The sequence below is a fragment of the Protopterus annectens genome, chromosome 7.part0, assembly GCF_019279795.1.
Source record: "Protopterus annectens isolate FY-2018-M chromosome 7.part0, PAN1.0, whole genome shotgun sequence".
Lineage (NCBI taxonomy): Eukaryota > Metazoa > Chordata > Ceratodontiformes > Protopteridae > Protopterus > Protopterus annectens.
Window position 1 is genome coordinate 1,703,762,569 of NC_056739.1, and position 24,693 is coordinate 1,703,787,261.

General features: G+C 39.2%; 1 protein-coding gene across 1 annotated transcript in view; it reads right to left on the reverse strand.

Annotated features, from left to right (window-relative positions):
- Nucleotides 1-24,693, reverse strand: part of PELI3 (pellino E3 ubiquitin protein ligase family member 3) — a 265,116-nt gene that overhangs the window by 186,849 nt on the left and 53,574 nt on the right. Inside the window, exon 2 of the mRNA XM_044078219.1 lies at nucleotides 12,745-12,946. Within this exon, the coding sequence (XP_043934154.1) occupies nucleotides 12,745-12,896 (152 nt within the window). The 5' untranslated portion in view covers nucleotides 12,897-12,946. The remainder of the gene's footprint in view (nucleotides 1-12,744; nucleotides 12,947-24,693) is intronic.

Genomic DNA, 24,693 nt, shown 5'->3' on the forward strand with positions numbered 1-24,693 from the left:
CGGTCATTCCCGGGGTCTGTGGTGGCTCCCCCTTTGTGGAGTGGGATAACCGTTGCTGTGCACCATTCAGCAGGCACAAAGCCTGAGGTGAGGCTATGACTGAACATGGTACTTAGGTGGGGTGCCAGTTCGCTCTGTAGTTCGTGCAGAACGCAGCCTGGGATGTTGTCTGGTCCCATGGATGCTGTGTTCTTGGCTTTGGAGAGTGTGGTTTTTACTTGTGCAGCCGTGATTACAGGAACTTTGCATTCTTCTGGTATAGAGACGGGCTCTTTAGGGGGTGAGAGGGGGGTAAAGTTCGCACTGAACCTATCTGCCAGGATGTTGGCAATATCAGTTGGGTCTGTATATTTAGTGCCATTGTGCTGTAACTCAGAGCAGATCTGAGTGTCGCCACTGAGATTCTTGACATAGCTATAGAATGCTTTGTGGTTGTCTTTAGAATCAGTGGCGATTTTGTTTTCATAACTAGCTTTGGAGGATTTTATCAGGGAATGCAGCTTCTTACGGAGGCTGACCAGGGAGCTCCTCCACTCGTGGGATTTTACTCTCTTTTGCAAGAGTTTCTTCCTTCTGTTGTACAGTTTGTTTGTGGCAGGGGACCACCAGATTGGCTTCCTTTTTTTGGAGGATAGCGTCTTGGTTCTGTTTGGGATAGCACGATCCATGCACTCATATAAGTGCTTATAAAGTACAATTGTGTAGGATTCAGTAGTCGTAACTGTATTGTCCATCTGCATGGGCGTCATGAAGTTCACCACTTCTGTCTTAAGAAGCATGAAGTTGGCTTTGGAGAAATGTTTTACCATGGTTTTCTTAATGAGGGGTGGAGGCAGGATGTGGATATCTAGGGTAATTAGCTTATGGTCGGATCGGACCAATGAGGCGTTGACTTCAGGTGTGGAACACCGGTCACTCATATTGGTAATGACTAGATCTAGGATATTGTTGCCCCTGGTGGGGGTGTGGATAAGTTGATCCAGGGCATTGGAGTTTATGAATTCCAGAAAGCATTGAGTGAAGGAGTTGGTACATGAGTAGTTTTCCCAGTTAATGGTGGGGTAGTTGAAATCGTCCATTATTAGGGTGTTTGGTTGAACCCTAATATTTTCCAATACATCAAGAAAAGAGGAGTGGGTATCCTGGGGCATGGTGGGTGATCTGTAGCAAGCTACAATTTGGATTGCAGTTTTGCCCAGAGTTAGTTGCACTTGGATAATCTCGGCTGCATTATGCTGAGCAACTAGCCTGGAGGTGTGGATATCCTTAATGAATATGGACACACCTCCGCCTTTGGTGTTCTGGTCCAGGTTACATGGCCGAAAATTGTGGTATGAGTTTTAGCCTGGTAGTGCAGGGGTGCTCTCTGGAGCCTTGAACCAGGTCTCAGTCACTGCACAGATATCGATGTTCTCCATTTTAAGGAGTGCCTCAAGTGAGTGCATTTTGAGATTTAGACTTCTAGCACTGAGTAGCATCACCCTCAGTTTTTGCTTGCCTGTTCCTGTTATGGTGGTGAATTTGTCATTTGAACCTTGCCTAAAAAAGGCACTATAGGGGCGGCAAGAAACTTAGCCAGTATCTGGAATCCCAGGGGTGACAGGTGCAGGATATCGCTGGCAAAGCATCGTGGTCTGTCGACCATGTCATCCCAGGCAAACAGACACTGGATCCCTTTAGAATGGCACCAGAAGCTTAGCCAATTGTGGAAGTCGATCATTTCGTCCTTGTACTGCGGCATCATTCTGGGTGATGGCAGAATGCTACTCAGGGCTAGGGTCATACCTGCCTGGGCTACAAAATCGGAGAACTCTTCCATGTCTCTTTTCATGTAGTCCAGGGAGGTACATCTCAGGTCGTTCACACCAACATGGACAATGACAGAGTCATATTTGTACTTGTGGAGTGACCAGAGTGCGTGGGTTATGTGGTGGATCCTGGCACCCGACAGGCAGCTGACAGTAACCTTATCCTTGTTTAGCCTGGTGAGTGGGACATCAGTGTGCCTGACTATAGAGTAACCTATGACTAGTGTGTTGGGTATGTTGTTTTGCCTTACTGGCTGTGGTTGAGTGGCACACTGAGTCTGCGGGCTATGTGTCATTTGGGTTGTGTTGGGGGTGGTGGTTGCTTGCATTTCTGCTTTGGAGGTCTCTGTTGCTTGAGCAGATTATTATTGAGAGCCTCCGCGAATGTTTTTGTGTTTCTATGAAATTTGTGTGTGTTTTTTTTAACATTTATTTTTCAGTGTTATTCATTATTGATTATAAATTTTTAATATATACTCCCAGACTAGGTCTGAAATTGGCTGTGATGAATCACTGTCCTACCTCGATTAACACATTCAATAAACAAATATAGAACAACATATATAAAATGACCATATTGTATCATGCATGTATGTTAAACAGTTTATTATAGAGAAAACTTCATAATCTAGAATATAACTTTAATATTTAATCTTTCAGTTGCTTACTGAATGTTTTGATTTCACTTAAATCATGACATACTAATATTTTATTTAAATTGATGCATATTACTTTGTCACACACTGATTTCAAACAACTGCGATAATGTCAAATTCTCCTGAAATCATACCGCTTAAAATTTCTTGGTCAGCAGTTTTAAATGTGCAACAATCCAATAGTATCTAAATTAGATTAACTAACAGAACTTCTTATAATACAATAAGAAGTTAAACAACTTCCTGTGCCATTCCTCCTAAATACAAACTTCCAAGATACCTTTTTGTCACATCAGATCATTTTTATACATTAACAGTGGCGGATCCAGAAATTTGCAAAGGGGTGGGTGGGGGTGGGGGGTGGGGGCAGATGTTCAACGCTTTCTGATTAATGATTTGAGTGTCAATTATTTGTGCAGGCGTCATCATGATACAGATTTCTTCAAAGGGGTATACCCATCTCTACAATAATGCAACACTTATCTGTGACTCCAACAGAAACTTAGCTTGGCAATGAACTGCTGTGATCTCCAGTATCCCCATTGGCAACACAGTGATGGTCTTGTCTCTAGCATGTCCCCAGAACCTCACTCCTAAAGAGAAGCCAGCAGGAGCCTTAAGCCACTAACTAACTGAACGGGAGTCAGCTGGGATGTACTTGGAACTTTATCCCATTGATCCAGTGGAACTGGCACAGATTATGATAGTGCAAAAATAAATAAATAAATAAATAAAGTCAGGGGAAACTGTGGCTTTAAGTAACACACACCATCAGGCATAGGTAACCCTTCTATTTTTCCATATTTTGCTAAAATACTGTTACGTACATGTGGTCACAATAAAGAAATTACAACTAATTTTGCTTTATCATTAAACATTTAGCACACAAATACAGCAGTACAGTACAGTACAGCACCATTCAATAAAGATATGTGAACCACCTAGGAAACAAGTCAAAAACTACCCAGCGGGGTGATGCCGCCATGCTCAGATTCACTGCAACTTGCAACCAGAAAACAACAAAAAGTTCAACAGACACAGACAGACATATACACACACACTGTGGATTCAATTCAACATGAAAAAGCATTTTAGGTGATTGCAAAACTGTAACACAACATTAAATGGAGTGTGTTCCCTCATTCAGAGTTTCTATCTGCATGCTTCATAATGTGCTTCACATCACAAATGTCAGTAGTACATACCTCACACACACTGAAAAGATCAAGGGTAACACAGACATCCTTCTGAACCCTAACACCTTTCACCTGACCTTGAAACTGGGAGGGTACATGAGTCTTGTCTTCTTCTCCTCAGCAGACAGGAACACACTGTCCAGTCCGGCTACCTCACCTTCTCCTCTCGCATGTGACTGTCACTGCATGTGCAGCACAGTAGCATCAGCCTCACCCACCTGCAGGAACTCTGCTAGTGCAGCCGCTGGACCGTGTTAGTACCACACCACATTCCTAGACCCAACTCCTTCAGTTTTACATCAGCACCCATTAGCATCAGCCTCACCCACCTGCAGGAACTCTGCTAGTGCAGCAGCTGGACCGTGTTAGTACCACACCACATTCCTAGACCCAACTCCTTCAGTTTTACATCAGCACCCATTAGCATCAGCCTCACCCACCTGCAGGAACTCTGCTAGTGCAGCAGCTGGACCGTGTTAGTACCACACCACATTCCTAGACCTAACTCCTTCAGTTTTACATCAGCACCCATTAGCATCAGCCTCACCCACCTGCAGGAACTCTGCTAGTACAGCAGCTGGACCGTGTTAGTACCACACCACATTCCTAGACCTAACTCCTTCAGTTTTACATCAGCACCCATTAGCATCAGCCTCACCCACCTGCAGGATCTCTGCTAGTACAGCAGCTGGACCGTGTTAGTACCACACCACATTCCTAGACCTAACTCCTTCAGTTTTACATCAGCACCCATTAGCATCAGCCTCACCCACCTGCAGGAACTCTGCTAGTACAGCAGCTGGACCGTGTTTGTACCATACCACATTCCTAGACCCAACTCCTTCAGTTTTACATCAGCACCCATTTTTTGAAGAATAAAAAGTATATAACTTTAACATCAGAGTCTGACTCAAAATCACCTTAAACTTTCTGAAATTAAGCCACCATCAACAACTCATCCCAATGACTCTAACAAAGTTCATTACTATTAGAAGAATGCTGAGTGATTATATGCACTGTGTGCAGCAGCTTAACAGACTCACACAACACCTCCCTTTTGTATACTATATAAATTACTCTAATTCTACATACATACATGCATACACACAGACAGACACACACACGTTTGAAGTGAATGGGAGAGGGAGAGATACATTTATTTATACATTTTCTATAATAGATTATGATGCTTCTGTCTTGTTATTAAACAAACTTCAATCCATCAAAACAAATGTGGAAATGCAAAATTATGACAAGATAGATTTACTTGTAGTACTTAAACAATAAAGAAAACAGAATTTAGATATTAAATGTCAGCCACCTCTGAAATGTTAAAAGTTATAATGAAGAATCGTTTCCTATTGGAGCAACCTTACAAGTTAATTATTAAACCACTGAACCTTAATGAGTTATAACAAGGAAAAGATGTTGTGCTCAACACTTTTCAAGCCACCATAAACATTTAACAATTTACTACTCAGTTCAGTTTTTCAAACCTTCTAATTAAACTATGTGCAACAATGGCCATAGCTTACTCTAAATAAAAGGCTGCTTTGCACCTGGTAATAAACTGAGAGGTTAAAATTCTTTGATTTCCCATTTTTTATGAAAGTATATATACATTTTGAAATCATTCAATCTTTTCTTCTGAGTCTTTAGGTTCAGTGAAGAATAAGAAGGTCAGGAAAAAAGTTGTCTGTGGTGGAAGGCTCCCTCTAAAACTTGTAGGTTTTTAAAGTGCATACTGCTAGGGATGACAATCTTCAAAATCTATAAACTTAAATGGAATTTATCCCAGCTTTACTGCTTTTAGTATTTCTCTCTCAACTGCAGCTACTATGTGTGGACTATACCATGTAAAAAACAAATGTAGGGGCGATGGCATAATGTTAATATACTTTGGCTCATGTCTGAAGGCAGTTTAGTTTCAAAACATCCCTATATTCCCACAGACTACATGGCTCATTCCAAGTGAACTGAGAAGCACTGTGTCAATCTGACAGAAGGGGAAGGAACAGGGGCTGCCTTAGCATGTGTGTGCAAATTCAGGTTAACAAGTAAGTGCACTCAAAGATGTATGCTTAATTAAAATAAAAGCACTGCAGTAATTTTTTGAGCCAAAATCTCAAGCAAACAACATGCAAGGTATGGCCTCGGGTAACGTGTGCTTGGTAGGCAACAGCTGTTTTCATTTTATCGTTTGCTGGAAACTTGGTAATGCCATGTTGCACGTTTACATTTATTTATTTACTGTATGCTTCTACTTTATGCAGAGTTCAGAGTTGCACTCACACTGAAAGATGACTAGGAAACATCATGTGCAATCAGACGAGGCACCCTGCAAAAAGTACTACTGATGGGTGCCTTTTTTAACTTGCTGGATTGAGGTTGGGTGTTTTCTAATGCAATAGTCCCTTATTTTTTCACAATGCAGTTAATCTTGCATAGTGACATTTCTGCCATTCTTGTAAATCACTGAGGATTACATTCAGTCAGTAATGCTAGAGTTGATATTAAAGTCCCATGCTTCGTATTTTTCATAAAATGCATGCTCCTGAAATATTTTATTCTATTATCCATTTAACCTCTTAACTGCAGAATCAAGGAAAATACAGAATAATCAGGTACAATCAGGGATACTTTTTTAAATATCAGTACTATTAAATTAAGAAGTTGATAGAATAAGATGAGTTTTCTTGATTTGTTAAACGCGATCAGTCCCTGCCCATGCTAGCGTGTTACAACTGTTGCCCCAATAATGGAAAAGTACCGAAAAGGCACTCTTCAGTAGTACTTTTTGCAGGGTTCCTCGTCTGATTGCACATGATGTTTCCTAGTCATCTTTCAGTGTGAGTGCATCTCTGAACTCTGCATAAAGTAGAAGCATACAATAAATAAATAAATGTAAACATGTGCAACATGGCATTACCAAGTTTCCAGCAAACAATAAAATGAAAACAGCTGTTGCCTACCAAGCACACGTTACCCGAGGCCATACCTTGCATGTTGTTTGCTTGAGATTTTGGCTCAAAAATGCCAAAATCGTGGTCTATTTTTAAATATTTCTCTAAATGATTACAAATTTTAACAAAACAAGAGGTGCTTCATCAACACGTATTTTATGACCCTAGCGAAGTATGAAACTCATTACTGACTGAAATCAACAATGGTTTATGATGTGAACTTGTCTCTGTCATGAAACATAAGGGACAATTTTAAAAAATACTACTGTGATTTACTTGAAATTTTCTACAGAACAACACATTTACATTACCACACATTTCTAAAGAATAAGCATGATTACTGTCAGGATGTGAACATTTTTTATACTTTTACATTCTTCCACGTGCAGAGCCTACTCACTGTTTTTGCTCTGTCATTTAGTAAGCAATTATTGCAGGCAGCAGAACAGCTTGGCAGTTCTGCATGTAGATGGCACCTACTGAAAGGAATCGCATCAAAGGTCAAAATAAAGTACGATATTTTAAATATGGCTCTATTTTGCTTAAATAGAACAGCAAGGTATTAGTTAATATGCATTTTATAAACAGTAAGAAGTACGGAACTGCAGCACTTGGCCACATCCTGTGATTTACCATGAAATCAAACAGGGCAAATCAACGAGGAGGTCCGCCCTGTTCAGAAAGACTATTTGTGCAGGTATCTCTCAATGACCACTATCAAGGGGTAATTTGTGTTTTGTTATCATCCCAAAAGCCAGTAAACTGTTTTACCTTGCTCATTTTAAGCAATTAGTACAGTGCTTAAAATAAAGGTTGCCCCAATAACGGAAACGTACCAAATAAAGTAACATATATGTAAGAGAGGTGCAGAAGCCGATTCAGTGAAAAAGTACAGTAGAGCGCCAAACGAGGGATACGCACAACTGTACCACTTTGGCAGGATTTCTTCAAGACTTGCCTAAGGAAAATAAAAATTACCTCAGATTCTCTGAGCACTGATGTTTTATTCTCTCTTGTGAATTCCTGGAACAAGGTCTTCGGGATCAAATCAAATCTGCACTTTTGGCTTAGCCACTACTACCAAGTGCTTCTTTTAGTAACTGGGAAATCCACTCTTTTTGAAACTATCACCAAACACAACTTCAGGGAACTACAGTTTGAGATGCAGTTGGTGGAACTATTGAGGATTGTAGTAAAGGTCACCTGAATGAAACCTCCAATTGTATCTCCCGATGCATCTTTGACGCAAGCAATAAAAAAAGTGCTGGGAAAATGAAACAGAAAGATACTGCTTTGGCAGCACATTAACGGATTTCTATAGAAGAACAGTGCATTTCCTTTTTTAAGCCACAAATGAATAATGGCTTTAAAAAAGGGGGAGGCGCGTGCCCCTGCGCCCAGGCCTAAATCCACCACTGATTAATATAATACAGCACCGCAATGAACATGAACTCTAGAGTCTAGAATACACTATAAAAAAGTTTATATATATATATATATATATATATATATATATATGCCCAACAGTTACATGTCAAAATATAAAACAGCTGTAACTGACAAAAAATATGTTTTTAATTAGAGGATGCATAAAAATAAACAAACTGCTTTAAAACCTATAATTATATATCTATCCACAGGTTCATGACATTTCTCCAAAATGTGAAGTTGTCAAGTGACAATACACCGAACCCGAAAGGTACAAGGAGAAAATGCCACATCTTAATGAAACATGGAAAACCAACTGTGTGACATCATGGAAAAGTGAGGATTGGGGAATTGGCCCTTTCCCCACAGTAGTGTGATTTTTGGAGCTAGTATATATAAGCAGGGGGTATGGGGTGCAGCCCTCCCATGTGGGGGTGCAGGGGTGCTTGCCCCCTCCCCCAAGCAAAAACAGATTTCTTTTAATTTTTACTTTATTTATCTTGATTTTGGCATTTTACTTTTGACCTTTTCCATTTGGTGTTTTCTCACTCATTATTTTCACATTCTGGGGAATTGTCATAAATCCATGTCCACTATGTGTGATATATATATATATATATATATATATATATATATATATATATATATATATATACACATATACACACACACACACACACACACACACACACACACACACACACACACACACACACTACTGAAGATCATCTAAGAGAAATAAAACATGAGCTATACAACAATCATAACTGTAGCATTTTTAACAAACCCTACATGATAGTAATTATAAACATCTCTTAAAACATAAACAGATTTCCTAACAACTCTAATTTCGTACCAGAGATAATAGAAACACATCCAAATAAAAATAAATGTATTGATAGACATTAAAACTAAGGATAATTAACAAACCCCACACCCTATGTCACCCGAAAACTGCCTGCATCAAACTGCTGACTCACACGTTGAGCATTTCACCCATCTCACTTTCAGTCTTCTTGTCAGTATCGCCTGCCCCTTTCATGCTGTCCTGTTTTTGGATCCCTCATTTTTAACTTTTCATTATTACTATAGATGTGTCTTTTCAAGCACCTAGGCCTTTCTGCATCAGATATGACATTTATGTCATCTGTTGAAAATTCACTTTATCTCCTATGAGCTCTTTACTCTCCCTCTAAAATCTCTTGACTCTTTCCGCAACCACTTTCTATGTTCACTTGTATCTTTATCGCCTCATTCTCACAGTCACTATACTTGTCATTATCACATGAATTGTTATTCTACAGAAATAGTCTCCCTGCTCAGCATAGTTTTATGTGGGTCTATATTACCTGAACGAAAACCTGACTGAGCGACTCTCGGTTGAGCGACACCTAAAGAGCGAAAACCGCTAATATCGCAAGAATTAATGGAGATCACTGTAGGGAATTTGCCCTTTTACTTCGGTGTAGTGCAATCTCGGAGTTGGTATATTTACGTAGGGGTGTGTGTGTGGGGGGCATAGCCTCCCATGTGGGGGGTGCAGAGGGGCTTGTCCCCTTACATAAAACAGTTAGTGAGAGTTTACCTGTTTTACTTGTTAAGTTTCATGGGTTCGATATTAGCGGCTTTTGCTCTTTATGTGTCGCTCAACTGAGATTCGCTCAGTCGGGTTTTGCGTTCAGGTAATATAGACCCGTTTTATGTTAAAACCCTTACATCATTCTCTCACATTCATTCCTTTCCTCTTTCTGTTCTTCACAGGGAGAGTGATATTCATAAATATGGTCTGCAAATGTGCAGGAATGGTACATGGAAAAAAACACAAATCAGAGCTCTGTGTGATTCACAAAACCACTGTAAATGTGGAAGAAGGCTGTATATACCATTATGTACCTGGATCAAGCCAGGTACAGAGTAGCAGCTATGCAATTGGTATTGGATTGCTTGTTTTACATTTCTTAGACATAAGAATAACAGAGGTTGGGCTGTTGGTATACACATAGAAGGAATTATTAGACAAAATGTATACACAAACCACAGCAAAACACAGACCTATTTCTAGTGGCACCCATATGACACTACCACTGTATTCCACAGCAGATTCAGGCATACCAGTAGACATAGTGATAAACATGTTTTGGAATGTAGTAGACTGGACATGCACTAGTGTGGTCAGTGAGGATAGAGACTGGACATGCACTGGTGTGGTCAGTGAGGATACAGGCAAGTGGAACTATTCATCATACAAACTGTGGCCTGCTCCCTTTGTTCTTACATATACAGCAATTATATATAGTACCATACAATTCAGTACTGTATACAAACGAGTGGTTACTGTGTTATACATTAATGTACATTCTGGTCATTGTAGATGGCTGTGAAACATCTTTAGCCTGTCACCTACCCCTTGAAAGTCTGACTACATCATTAGAACCGCCCCTTACAGTAATATTATCCACACTATGGCTGTGGTACTACACTGGCAAATATGTCCTCCACTCCAGCAAATCCCAAAGTCCTCATGTTGCCTGCTGATGTACACACACACGCGGGTGTGCGCATACATTTGTGCACAGAAACATACACACACAAAAACTGGTTCACATGTGTGTAAATGCATGAGTCCTGTGGCAGCCACTTTACGCTCCAAGAAAATAAAATAAAAAAGTACTCCAAAAAAGTAGAATGATGAGATGACACCATGGTCTCGGCATAAAACGACATACTGACATCTGAAGAAACAGCAAGAGCTGTGAAAGCACTTTTGTTATTTTTAAATAAAAGAAAGTTCATTTTATACTGAGAGTGTGGTGTTTTCTCATCATTCTACTTTTTTGGATTGCTTTAATCTGGTTTATTTGTTTTGTGAGACGTTTACACAGAACAGGTTGGTCGTTTTTTTCTGTGAAAATAAAAAGTACAATGTCTCATCGGATCAAAACTTAACAGGTCACTGTGGTTGGATATTTGCTGCTGTTCAAAGTTAGTCCAAGTGTTCACGGACTGTGAACAGGGTAAATGCTGCTGTCAGGACAGACGGACACCCTTTTTGCAACAGTTCTAAGTGTTTGCTGTGATGTTTTGTCTGCCACTGACTAACCTGGAGGTCTGTCTGTTTGTAGAGTACAATTATGCGTTTCATTTTCATTAACTGAGCTACTAGTTGGTGGTGAGTAAATGACAGATACTCAATGGCACATAATGATAGTGTCTCTCCCTTCCCACTGATTTCAGGTTCTTCTTCCTTCCTTTTTTGGCAAATCTAATCTCCTCCAGTATTCAGCAAAACAAGGACAAAAATACCACAGCTAAAGCTATCAAATCTCCCACCTTCTTTATCGAGAAGCAAGAACTGCCATAGTCAAACATGTTCTAATTCCCAAATTAGAATATACACTGCTTTTCATAACTCTACATTCGGCACATAAGACACAGAAACTACAAACTACTGAAAATAAAATATAGAGATCTGCATTAATTGCAAACAGTAAGCTGCATCACTTGTGACCTACGTCCTGAGACCCAGTGGTTACCAATCTCAAATACAGTCACTCTTCACCTACGTACCCTAATATTTAAAATCCTTGCAGTGGGTTACTGCTTCCCTCTTGAAACTAAATTCCTGTTCAGGGACCAGACCAACTCACTAAAAAACAACAAAAATAACACAATTGTACTGGCGATGCCAAGATTTAATCAAGCTATTGGCAAAAAAGTATTTCTTAGAATAGGGCCTGCTTTCTGGAACCACTTACTCTGTGAAATAAAAAAATAATTTCACATTAACTACTTTCAGCAAAAGCCTATAAAAATTCCTAGAGAAAGAGATAAAGTGCATTTGCTTCTGCGATACTGGCTAACAATGGTGTTCAAGGATACTTGAGTTGTCATTGCAATTTCTTTTTGTTTAACAGCTGGTTATTGTATCTTTCTCTTTGTATACAGTGTAAATATTCTGCACACATAAAATTAGCATACTTTAGTTTCTTTATGTTCTTAGGTTTAATTTCCATATTTTTGACATACTATTTACTGTACTTCTCTGTACCTGGGTTGTGATTAAGGATGAGCAGACCTATTCACTTTCCTATTAAATGGTAAATAAATGTATAAAATAAATAAATTCACGTACACCACAGTTATAACTACTGACTGTTAACTCTGATATATGTCACTGGGCATGCTTTGTACATTTGCGTTCATCAAGTAAAACACCAGTACTGATAGTGTTCGGTGTTCATACCACTGCCATGAATCTCTATTCAATGAACTGTATGAATACTACAGTGCTGTCCCGTTTTTGTTAGATCATATATTATTAATTGTATAATGCTGATCAAAAGTACAGCTGTAAATGTGTAATTTTTGTATATATAAAGTTCTTCAAATGTTTCTTGCTTACTTTTGATGCATGTACATGTTTTCTTCTATGTCATTCCCTTATGTGTGCTCATTTCTTTGCCTGTATAAATTTATTGTGTAATTTTTTGTTACCAAATCTTGTAAGCCTGAATCTTTTCTCTGTTGGTATCCACAGTAAATAGGCACATATACTGCATGAATCATTAACTTTCAAGACATGTCTAAAACATATATAAAACAATTTACACTTAAGTTCTTGGTAATAATGTCACAGTCCACTTATATCCAGCTGTGTGGAAAAAATAGTCATCTGGTAGTTGACAGTCCTTACCCTAAGACGATAAGTTCTCCATATTTTACTGCTTCCTTCCCCAGAATGAAATTCTCAGCTGTTGAAGAGACAAGCTGTGAGTTCTTGGCACAGGATCGCCGAAGATCCAAAGTCTGGGACTTCACCAGATCTGTACTCCCTTCCAACACCATCCCGAAAAGACTGGTGAAGAGGCTACAGTTCAGGCAGGTCTTCTAGAATGCTTCAGAAAAAGAAGCAACAGTGAGTAGTGTGAGCGTTATACTGCTAAACATGATCTACAATGACAGGTGCATGTGGGCGAGGAAGCCCTCTGATCTGCAGAATAATGCACACAAATGTCTTATGGCTTCTAAACAGAAATTATATGAATAATACAATAAAACACTGAAAGTTCAACTGACAGACATTCAGAAAATCAGAAGAAAAGCCAAAGTGTAATTTAGCCTGATGGGCCTATCGTGTGAAAGCTGCTGTAGAAATAAAAGATTATCTCACTATAAGACTATCCAAATAATAACTGTTCATATGTTAACTTTATGCCTTTTAGTCCTTTTAACGTGTTTATTTTTTAGACTAGCTTCTCAAGTTTCTTCAGAATGGAGATATATAAAAAGACGAGAACTACAATTAAAACTTCAAAATGTCACAAAATTAGCATTGTATTTTATGGTCGCTATTTTCACTAACAATGTGTTTCTGATATTTTTAGGTCAAGCTCAAAATGGCATTGCTATCCTCTTTCTCTGCAGCAAATTCTAATATTTCCAGTCATTTGTATACAAGACAGACCAGTTGTCTTCACAACCTAACAATAAATGCTCTCAGATATAAACAAGTAAAATGCGCTAAGTGTATGCCAGGAATGATCTATGCTGAAAGAAGTACAGAATAACACAAAGACTAATAAATGTTGTTTGTAAACCTTCAGTATGTCCTCTTCCATTTGTCTAGTTCTTGTTTCTCAATTTTAAAGCAAACTCTGAACTGTACAATTAACAGAGGGACAGAAATAAAGTGCATATGTATGAGCTTTAAATACTCTTTTGCAGAAGTGTTTAAAACAAACAGGCTTCTATTCACCACTGACACTCAGCTGGCCTTATTTTCAACAGTCAAAAGTCCCTCTGCCTGAGGGTAATGCTAACCTTTGTCTTGCTGTTAGTCCAGTGTTACATGGCCTTTTGTGATACAATTGCAACACTATCTTGCATCATCTTTAGTTCTTCTAAGAAACTAAGTTATGATAAGAGTGCATTAAAGGCTGTGTAACAGTGTAAATGCACTGTAACAATATTATTAGTAATAACCTCAGAATATGCTAGTCTTTGTGCACATACACAGAATGTACGTGCCTGGATGTGCTCCAGTCTGAGTACACCTCCTTATGTAGGTCAGGTAGCAGTACAGAGCAAGGAATCTTTTTGCAGTCTGTTCTGTGGTTATCTGTATTATGAACACCAGACCACCTGAAAAAAATGCCAAAACTTTTAATAACTTTTGTCCAAACAATTCAGAAACCTTTTCAAAGTTAAACAAAAACTTCCTCCGTATTGTTTACTTATTTGATCCCCCCATCAAAATCAACCATTAAATAAAAATTCAAAAAGTACTGTGAAAGGACTGATGGGTTTAATAGCAACACTGTAACATCTGTTCAACCACCATCACAAATATATTGTAAATACATAAAACATCAATTTAGTCATTAAATATTAACCATTGTAACAATGCCTCTGTGCTTACATGACATAAAAACCACTCCTTGGATACAACCTTGAGTGTAAATATGCTTAAAAAATGCATGTATATATTTATGTGTCTTTGCATTAGTTGGGAAGTTAGTTGGGATATTTTACAGGCACTTTAATCTTTATTTGCATCAGACGAGTTTAAAGACCATGTGTTTCTGATGTATAGCCAAACTACCTACTTATACTGTGCTGACAAGGCCAATAAAAAGGTCAAAATATACATGTACACAGCTACTGGGGTTTGGCTTTATTGGCCTAAATGTAACCCTAACAACTTAAAAAGTAGAAACATCATGGACATTTGGAAGCCATGTAGCTGAAACACTTGATGTCCTTAAGGGGTCATTTACATATATCTCATGGGCCTCCATAACAGGAGGTTTAACGTATCATACAATGAAAACACCAGCTTGGCTGAGTTTTCTTGCAGTTTTTAAAATATATGTATATATAAAAAATGTGAACATGCAAAAAAATATGTAAAATACATGTGTGTATAACACACAAATACTCATATCATAAACATGCTGCCTTTTGTTTCAATACACTTGAAATGGAAATATATCCATTCAAGCCTGTATTCCAAAAAAATTCACTGTGTCCCCTCCTCTCACATTCATTGACTCTGGACCAGATTCATGAACAACTCATTTCCACCCTGCTATTGTGTGCGTGCTGCACAGCGAAGCACACTCAGTAGCATGTTGTTTTGTATTCATCGAATGGCTCTACATGGTGTGGTGTGTAGAGCCAACAGACAAAGTTAAACAGCACAGTAAGCTAATTAAAGCATAAGCAGCTGAATTACATGCAAATGAACCAATCCAATATAGCGGAGTCATTTAGGACACTATAAAGTAACCATGTAGAGATGGTGTAGCCCTTTACCATGAACACCTAAACATATTGGAATGCAGCCGCCATCACACTTATTAAAAAAAAAAGACAATGTTAAGGGCTGCTGTTGCGGTGCCTCTGCCGCCTCCTCCCCACCTCAGACCCAGGGGAAAATCGAGGGGATCCCATAACAGTAGAAACTAAGGTGCCTCTGCCACCCCGCCACCTCAGACCCAGGGAAGATTAAGAGGATCCTATACCAGTGGAAACTAAGGTCCCTCTGTCACCCCCCCCCCATCTCAGACCCAGGGGAAATCGAGGGGAACCTATACCAGTAAAAACTAAGGTACGTGTAGCCTTAAGGATATTAGCAACTGGTACATTTCAGAAACCTTCAGGGATATACTAGGGAAGTCACAGGACTCAGCAACCAGAATATTTCACCAATATCTAAATACTACGCTACAACATGCAAGGAAGTACATCTATTTTCTATGCACAGCAGAGGAAACAGCAAGAAGAATGCTGGAATTCTATGCTGTAGCCCACTTCCCTGAAGTTTTGGGGGCCACAGACTGCACTCGCATAGAAATAAAAGGCACACCTGGTGAACAAGGAAGGACATACTTCAACAGGAAGGGGTTCCACTCAATCAACTGCCAGGCTGTCTGTAATGCCAGAGGGATCATCCCAATGTTTCCAGGCAACCCAGGCAGTTACCAAGACTCACACATATGGCACACATCGTGGCTTTACACGAGGTTTGAAGGCCATATACTGGGTGATACAAGTTATGCACTGTGGCTCATGACACCCATCAGAAATGCACACACCCACAGAAGAAGGATACAAACATACCCATGCTCAAACTAGAAACATCACAGAGCATGTGTTTGGAATACTGAAGTCACATTTCCACTGTCTAGACACACTGGGGGGTGTCCTGCAGTACAACCCAGGTACCTGTGCAGAACTTCTCACTGTCTGTGCAATGCTGCAAAATATCATCTTGAAGAAACAGCCGAAACAGGGACGGCAAAGGCCAGGAATGCAGGCAGGAACAGCAACTCCCACACATACAGATGAAGAATCTGAGGGGAGCCTCCAGCTGCAGAAGTAGCTGGAAGACGTAGGTGTGTACGATATACCCTTGCCCTGGCTAAGAGGCAAAGAACAGCACACATACTAACCACCTAAGACTCAAAGGTCACCATACATACCCAGCAACTAAGAGTCAAATGATAGCACATACATTCACCAGTGAGCATACACATATATTAAAAGTGATGCAATCTGATGTCCACAAATGCTACTTAGGTTCATAAGTTCATAGGTGTTTACCAGGCTAATGACCACAAGGGCTGTTTTAAGCCTAGCCATGCATCACAAATCTCTGACAAGTTCTGATACCCTTGATAAGTGTAAGCATGGGCCTAGGAGATGAACCATTTACAGGTTACCTGTTTGCATTAGAGCATAGGTGCCAAACCAGGGATGAATTTCTGGTTTCCCATCCAATTATCCAAGTTACACTTCAATTGGGTTAGGGAAGAACTGTGCTTCACACGGATGGGGAGCCTGTTCCATAGATGGGGTAGTCTCTGGGATACATACCTCTCTCAAGCAGGTCCTATTTATATCACAGGTAAGGTTTAAGTCTTTAGAATGGGTAATTCTGCTACTGTTTGTCTTGTGGATATGCAGGAGGTCCATTAGAGTGGGGTCTGACAATGCCCTGTATGCCAGGCATATATCTCCCCTCAACAGCCTGTAGTAGACAGAATACAGGGATAGTGCCTTGAGGCAGTCTGCATATGACATATTACTTACACACTGTATTCTTTTAGTGAGGAACCTCTGTGGACATTCCATTTGTTGGATATGCCTGGTTAGATACACACCAAAGGGGGCATTGTACTCAATGATAGGTCTGATGAATGCAGAACACAGTGGAACAATGACTTCCTTGGACTTAGATGCCATACCATTGTTTATAAGTTGCACAACATAGAATGATTTCCTCACCACTGCAGACAAGTGATGATCAAAGGCTAGATTACTATCTATGTGTGTCCCTAAGTCCCTGACTACTGGGTAAGCTCTAAGGGGTGTGTTGTCAATACAATAGTTACCAGGGATGGATGACTTCCCAAAGGCTACTATTATGCATTTCTTGGCATTTAGTTTTAATCCATGGCTCTGACACCAGTTATCTGTCTGTGTCAGCCCCTCCTGGAGAACATCTGTGTCAGTGTGAGATTCAATTACAGCTCCCAGTTTGCAATTCTACAAATTTAGTCAGCCAGAGACCACTGACATTGGCCTTGACTTCTGGGAAGTAAATGCCAAAAAGAAGCAGTCCAAAGACTGATCCCTGAGGGAGTCCACTTGTGACTGGCCTCTTTGTAAAGGTGGACTCCCCAATTCTAACTTCCTGGGTCCTGTCTGTGAGTCAGTTGACTATACACTGGGTGACATACGGGTTTGTACCTAACCTCCTGAGTTTGTCAACAATGCCCGAGTGGGGTACTGTGACAAATATCTTGGCCAGGTCAAGGTAGGCAGTGTGAACGATTTTACCCTCATCCATTGCTTTGGTGACCTTCACAAAGAAGTCCACCAGGCTGAGTAGGCATGATCTGCCCTTGACAAAACCAAACTGGATTGGGTCCAGTGTCTGGAGGTTTACTATATCGCTATTGATCATCTCCATGATAATTCTTTCCATGGCTTTACATATAAGACTATTAAGACTTATGGGTCTGTGGTTTCCGGGGTCTGTAGATGGCCCACATTTGTGCAGAAGGATGGCTGTTGCCTTTCTCCATTTATGAGGCATGAAGCCTGTGTGATCCCTGTGCACTGGCCCAGCAATCAAGGAGCCTCAATACTCATCACTTACACCCGAGGGGCGTCCATATAGGGAAAGGATAATAAATACCCACACAGTAAGGTACAATTTCCCTTAAGAGCACACAGAGATCACAGTCAGTCTGAGGCTGGTCTCTCCCTTTCTCTCCAGGTCCCCAATAAGACTCCCCACTGGCACAGCTATAAGGTCCAGATCTCAGCCTAGTGGACAAGCTAAAACCTCCAGCACCCTTTCTGTCCAACCAGTGCTTCGTGTCCCTGCCACGTAGCTGTCACACACACACACACACACACACACACACACACACACACACACACACACATTTTGAGATAAGAGTTTGTACAACCACACAGACACTCCTGAGGAAGGCTGGCACAGGTTCTCCAGCTGTGCCCCTTTTACCCAGACTATACAATAGTACCATTTGGCACAACCCATTAATATTTATCAGCTACTCAAAGGCCCTTAAAAGGGTGTCCAATTATTACTGTGCAATATTATTACCCAAATGGTAAGTGTGACTGAACATTCAAGGCTTATTAGAGTGACTTGGTACAGTATCACTACATACATGCAATGTACTCCAGAGCTTAAATTATCTCTATACAAAACAGCCACATTTGAAAGGTTTAAAAATATTTAATAATAAATAATAAAAACAAGACAATACTGCTTACTATACAGTGCTAGTCAAGAGTTCAGAGATCACAGAGAAATACTTAAAATAATACTGTAGAAAAGTTCTGACATCAACACAGAAAAACAAACTAGTCTAATCTTCCTATTTCCTAGCTATATCGAAGAGAAAACAGTTCCAAATAACTTACATATACAGCAAAGCAGTGCTGGGGATGGTGGATGTTCTCAAGACAAATGCTCTGAGCTCTCTGATTCTTTCTCTCTTTAAACTGATAACACAAAGCTGCTTCACATGACATCATTCTTCACACTTTTCTGGTGTTCCCAGACTAATAGAAGCTACATTTACATTCTTTACACCTGGTCAGAAACCAGAGCAATAAAGGATATTTATACATGCAAATTCTAGCCATTAACTCTGGTCTTAAAACAATAGGCAGGATGCCTCCCTCTAGACATATCGGCTCTGAATTTTGACATCAAAGAATTCACTTAAAATGCTTGACTTAGCTTTCTTACAGCAGAGAGCACTGTTATTACATCTTTGCAGTTCAATATCCAATGCATTCTTTTCACATTTAAGAGAACAAGCCTGTGGCTTACATTAATATTTACAAATGACAGAATTATCTACAATATTCTATCTGGCTAGGCTGGCAGCCTTCACCTATCTTCACAGTCTGTTTGGAGGCTACAGTTAAATAGTAATTTCAGAGGCCCTGATAGGTTATGAAGGCATCCTGGGATATTGTCTGGGCCCACTGATGCAGTGTTCTTGGTCTTAGAGAGAGCATTAAGGACCTGTTCCCTAGTGATAGTAGGGGGGGTTATATTTGATATTTCCTGAGGGAAGGTTAAGGAGGAGAGTGGAGTAAAGCTAGATTTCATGATAAATGAATAATGACAACTTGACGATGTAATGTCTGTGTATGGATAGCATCAGACAGAGACAGTTCCAAAGCACATGACTCCTAACTGCGGTAATGTCAAAGTGTGGAACATGTAAAACACAAATAAATGTATAAAAAGGTGCAATACCTGCATACTGTCAGTCTTGTACCTATCCACTCTGCGCATCACACATATATACAACCCTAAGTCAAAAAGAAATGAACAAATGCCATGTCACAGCCCTCATTATTTTCACAGGCTGGGGGTGTGCAATAACTGCCATATGAGCAGTATAGCAGCAGTGAAATTTCAAACTTGTATACATCGAAAAATGTTTTCCATTGCATATTGAAATATATTTCAAACTATGAACATGTAAGCAGTGTGTGTAGAGGATAAACATAATGTATGAAATAGTGCAGTGATTTTTAAAAGACTCTCCTCCAAGTAACTATTAACAATGCTCTGTCTGTATCCAATCAGTCTCCCGTCCTTCCACTTTAATAGCTACATCAATACCTTCCTATAGTATAGATTCAGCCCCTCAGCACTGTGAAAATGTAAATGAGGTGTGAAATCATTAGCATTCCTGAATACCAAAAAAATCACTCGGTGTAGAGGATGTAAACATAGTGTAGGTAGCTACATGATTGCATGCACACACCCTAGGACTGCAGGGAGAAGCAGTAACAACTGTTAGTTGCTATTGGCTTGCAACTGTTTCTGATTGCTGACAACAGCAGCAACAAGCAATACTGACTGTCTTCTTTGAAATGTTTGTTTCATGCAGAGTAGACGTACAATAAAAAGGTGTAAGCACCTTGAGAGCTATAAGAACAACCTTAACACTTGACATCCTTGTGGTACGAGAATACTGTTCATTCTCTGTTTAAACTCTGTATTACACATTGAAACAAAGATGTAAATAAATGGCCATGACACTGCATTTTTGTAGCTGAGAGGAGGGGAAGATGGTCAGAAAATAAAAAGAACAAGTAGCTGACAATCTTGGCAACCTGACATTAAAATCTCCCTCATAGGACCCACCATTGTCATAGATTAAGCCATTAAACTGGCCTAAACTGCAAAACTACCTAACATAGTCACAACTAACTACAGCACACAAACTCATTCATCATCCGGAAAAAAATGTCCTGCACTACAAACCTTATTACTGCCCTACTGTCCAGCAAGGAACCTCCATTCCAGTAACAAATTCTTATTACTTACAAAGAAGTCAAATAATGTTGCAGGAGACTCGCTCTGCTCCCAGTACACTACTAAATTCTGAAATAGTATCTCCACACATATAAAACTCTTTGACAAACTCAATAGTTTTAAAACACTGCGAACATCTTAACCAATCCTGGTCCTGCACATGCTCATCACAAGGTTAAGACTTTGTGCTCACCATACAATACTCTCCAAATAACCTCCTTAAACAGAATACTCTCATCCTCTCACTGAAATGACAAAACAATTTTTTTTACATAACCGCTGTCTGTACAATCTACTAAGTTCCACATGGGCTTTCACTTTAGTGACTTCCACCTCTGTAAAATCGTAGAATGTATAAATGGAACTACTGCTTGTGTACAAATGTAAATAGAAATGTAACTACCCTGTGTTTAACTGGAACTTAGTATAATGCATGTAAGCAAATAGAGCTTTTCTCCTCAGGCTTCCGCTGAAAATAGGTATTACCCAGTCAGACTTCCCCGGTAAACAAAGACAAAATAAAATAAAATGGTGTGGACCATTATAACTGTAAAGTATTAGTTAATATGATATCGATCTAGACATGTGTAAGCAAATGAGACAGTAACATTTTTTAGTCCTGTGTTGGTGGCAAAGAGGGATAAGAAACACAACTGAGTGGGAGTTTTCATTGCACTGAATTAAGGGTTCAATTCCATATAGAGTGTTATGTGACAGAGTTAATGCATATTTTTTGAGTATATGATCAGTTTTTGTACCACACGCAGACCTAGGACAATTCACAATCCTGCCTTTTCATATTTTTTACCCTATATGTGTTAATACTGACAATTGTCTATTACTTTTTTTTGTTCCTCATTTGGGTGCGTTTTAGCAGAGTATTCTGTTGACTGGCAGTGTTTCGAGTCCAAGAATACGACTCCACTACCCAAGGTACAAACTGAAAAATGTAACCAGCTTTGCAATCAGTACTGCATTACACATTTGCATAGGTACACTTTGCTACAGCACTCTGAACAAGCAGTAAAACAAAATTGTTGTGTGGAATATAAATTGCTACATATATTCTTTTGCCTGTGTAATGTCAGCATTGCTTAGCAGAGTGCAAACAGGACTCACAGTTGAAGTAAACTGAACAATTTAATTTCTGCAATCTTGACTAGCACAAACATGTTTGTCACCACTGTGCTATATTTCTAATGAGTGAGTGATGGGCACATTTTGTACACCTATTTCTGTGGCAAAAGTTGTAAAAATACAGTAACTTCGGCTACTTAACACAGTTTTTCTTGGGTTCAAATCCATACAATGTGTAGAAACTCTGGAAATTATTATTCTAGATGTAGGAATCACTGTCATTATCTAATCGACTGCTTAGCTTGTCAAATGCCTACACGTCGACAGCTAAGGGTTGAAAACTTACAATCTCGAATGACCAGATAAGCGAATTCTTTCACCGGGAAATAATCCACTTGGCCATTATCGGGAATTTGCCCTTTCCCCAAATGTAGAGCGATCTCAGAGTTGCTATATTTAGTTAGGGGGTGTGGGGGGAAGTTTATGTTAATGTGGCATGGTCAAGGGAATTCTTTCCTGATGAAAGAATTCACTTACCTGGCCATTCGAGATTGCAAGTTTTTGATCCTTAGCTGTCGACGTTTAGGCATTCAACAAGCTAAGTGGTCAATTAGATAATATACACCCACTTTACATGCTTTTTATCACTGTTTTTGCCTTGTGCACCTACTCGCTACCGAGTGTCATGCAATCAAGCTTAACTACTTAAGGAAAAAAGTTCAACTAGAAAAGAAAAAACTGCAAATGCACTATGTGCAAAATTCCGTCTCTGTGTCTTGGAAATTCACCTCTATTCAATGCTCATAACAGTCCACAACACCTTCAATGAAACCAGGTAGAAGTGAATAAAAGTTTATTGTAATGCCAACAAACAAAGCATGGTTAAGCGCTTTCACTTGAATACAACAAGCTTCCTCCAATTTTGCACAGTGTGCATTTGCTGTTTTTTCTTTTCTAGTTGAACTTTTATGGTTGCTGCACTGTTTGCTTCACTTAAGGAAAAAAGTAACAAATGTTAGTCGGCAGCCTTTGGTAGCGAAAATAGGCTTAGCGGTGATGCACAGCTATCAGCACCCTGGACAGTACATAGTGGAGAAAATCCAACTGTTAACCTAGTTTACTCTGTGGCAAAAGGTGTAACTGCAGTGTCTTTAGAAATATCACAAATGTGATCCAGGGTTCAAATCCAGTCAGAATACAACTTCTAACAACATGTTGCTTAGGAAGATAACACTACATAGAAATGGCTATCATAATTATGTTTACTGCAAGGAATGTCTCATTAATGCTTTGACAGATACATTTTTCTGAGTAGCATATTTCCTAAATGATTTACTTATGAAACACAGTTGAATGTGTGTGTAATTGTTTAAGCTGGATAATTATGGTTATGAATTAAAAAACACTTTAACTATGATGGGACAGAATACTTAAATTAAAATCATCTCTCCTTACATAGGAAGTTTGCAAGAAAACATGGTTAAAAGTGAGTTCTACTGTAACATTGACAAATCACATTTCTTGAAATTTATGCATTTATTCCTTAGGTTTAATTCCCAAATTGGTCAACTAACTTTTTACAGTATGTCATTCCAGAAAGTTATGTGACAAGTCATCCAGAAACAATATGATCTCTACCTCCTTTCTTTTATACACTTAAAAAAGTAGTACAAAAAAACTGGCAAAATTCTAAAGGTATACACACACACACACAAAATACCAATACTATTTCCAAACTTCCTGCATCAAATGTATATATGCATGCTAAACACAAATACCATTAAATATAAAAGTAAAAAAAACCTTAACAGCAGATACATTAAGAATTAGTAAACAGTAAACACATAAAATTACTTGTATGATCAACTGAACTATTTAAAATATTTTAGAAAAGTTTGGTAGTAGAACTCCTATGACAGGCAGTCTGACTTAATTTTCAAAATAGGCTTAATAGATATTAAGTCATTAACACCAGGTGGGGCAGTGGCGTTTAATAAAAGTTGTTAGTGAAGTTCCCTCTTCTTAAAGGTTTGCCCAGTCATCACCCCTTTCCAGGCATTCCACTTCCTCTAAAATGGTAAAGTTAAATTTCTTAAAATCCTTGCACACCAAAGAATGCTTATAAAGAGCATTACAAGAGTTGGCTTTACCAATTGCATACACTTGCTGATAAATTTTTGTCTGCAAAGGTCCAATAGTCTTTCTTACATAAAATGCTGAACAAGATGGACAAAGGGCTATATATACCACACCCTTAGTATTACAGTCAAATCTGCCCTTGACTGTAATCAATCTAGGAAAACCTTCCACAGAATATCTGTCTTCAAAAATAAATCTACACTGTTTGTAGGTTCTGCACCACTTCATGCCCCAACCTTTAGTAGAAACATTGTCATAACGTCTTCCTGCTTCTAGGATGGTTTTAACATTTTTGTTTTTAAAAACAAATCTAGGTTATTGCCCCAACCGGTTGGTTAATCTGAGGCATTCAAAAACAGTACTCCAGTGTGCACTGATGGAACTTTTCAAAGAATGGATGTCTTTGCTGTATTGCAGACCCAACACCTGTGAAGGGTTATTTGGACTTTTAACATTGTTTTTCTTCTTACCCACCGTGGATCCAGGATGTCGTATTATGGAGCCATATCGAGAATTTCTGTGCTCCATCACAAAACTACTAAT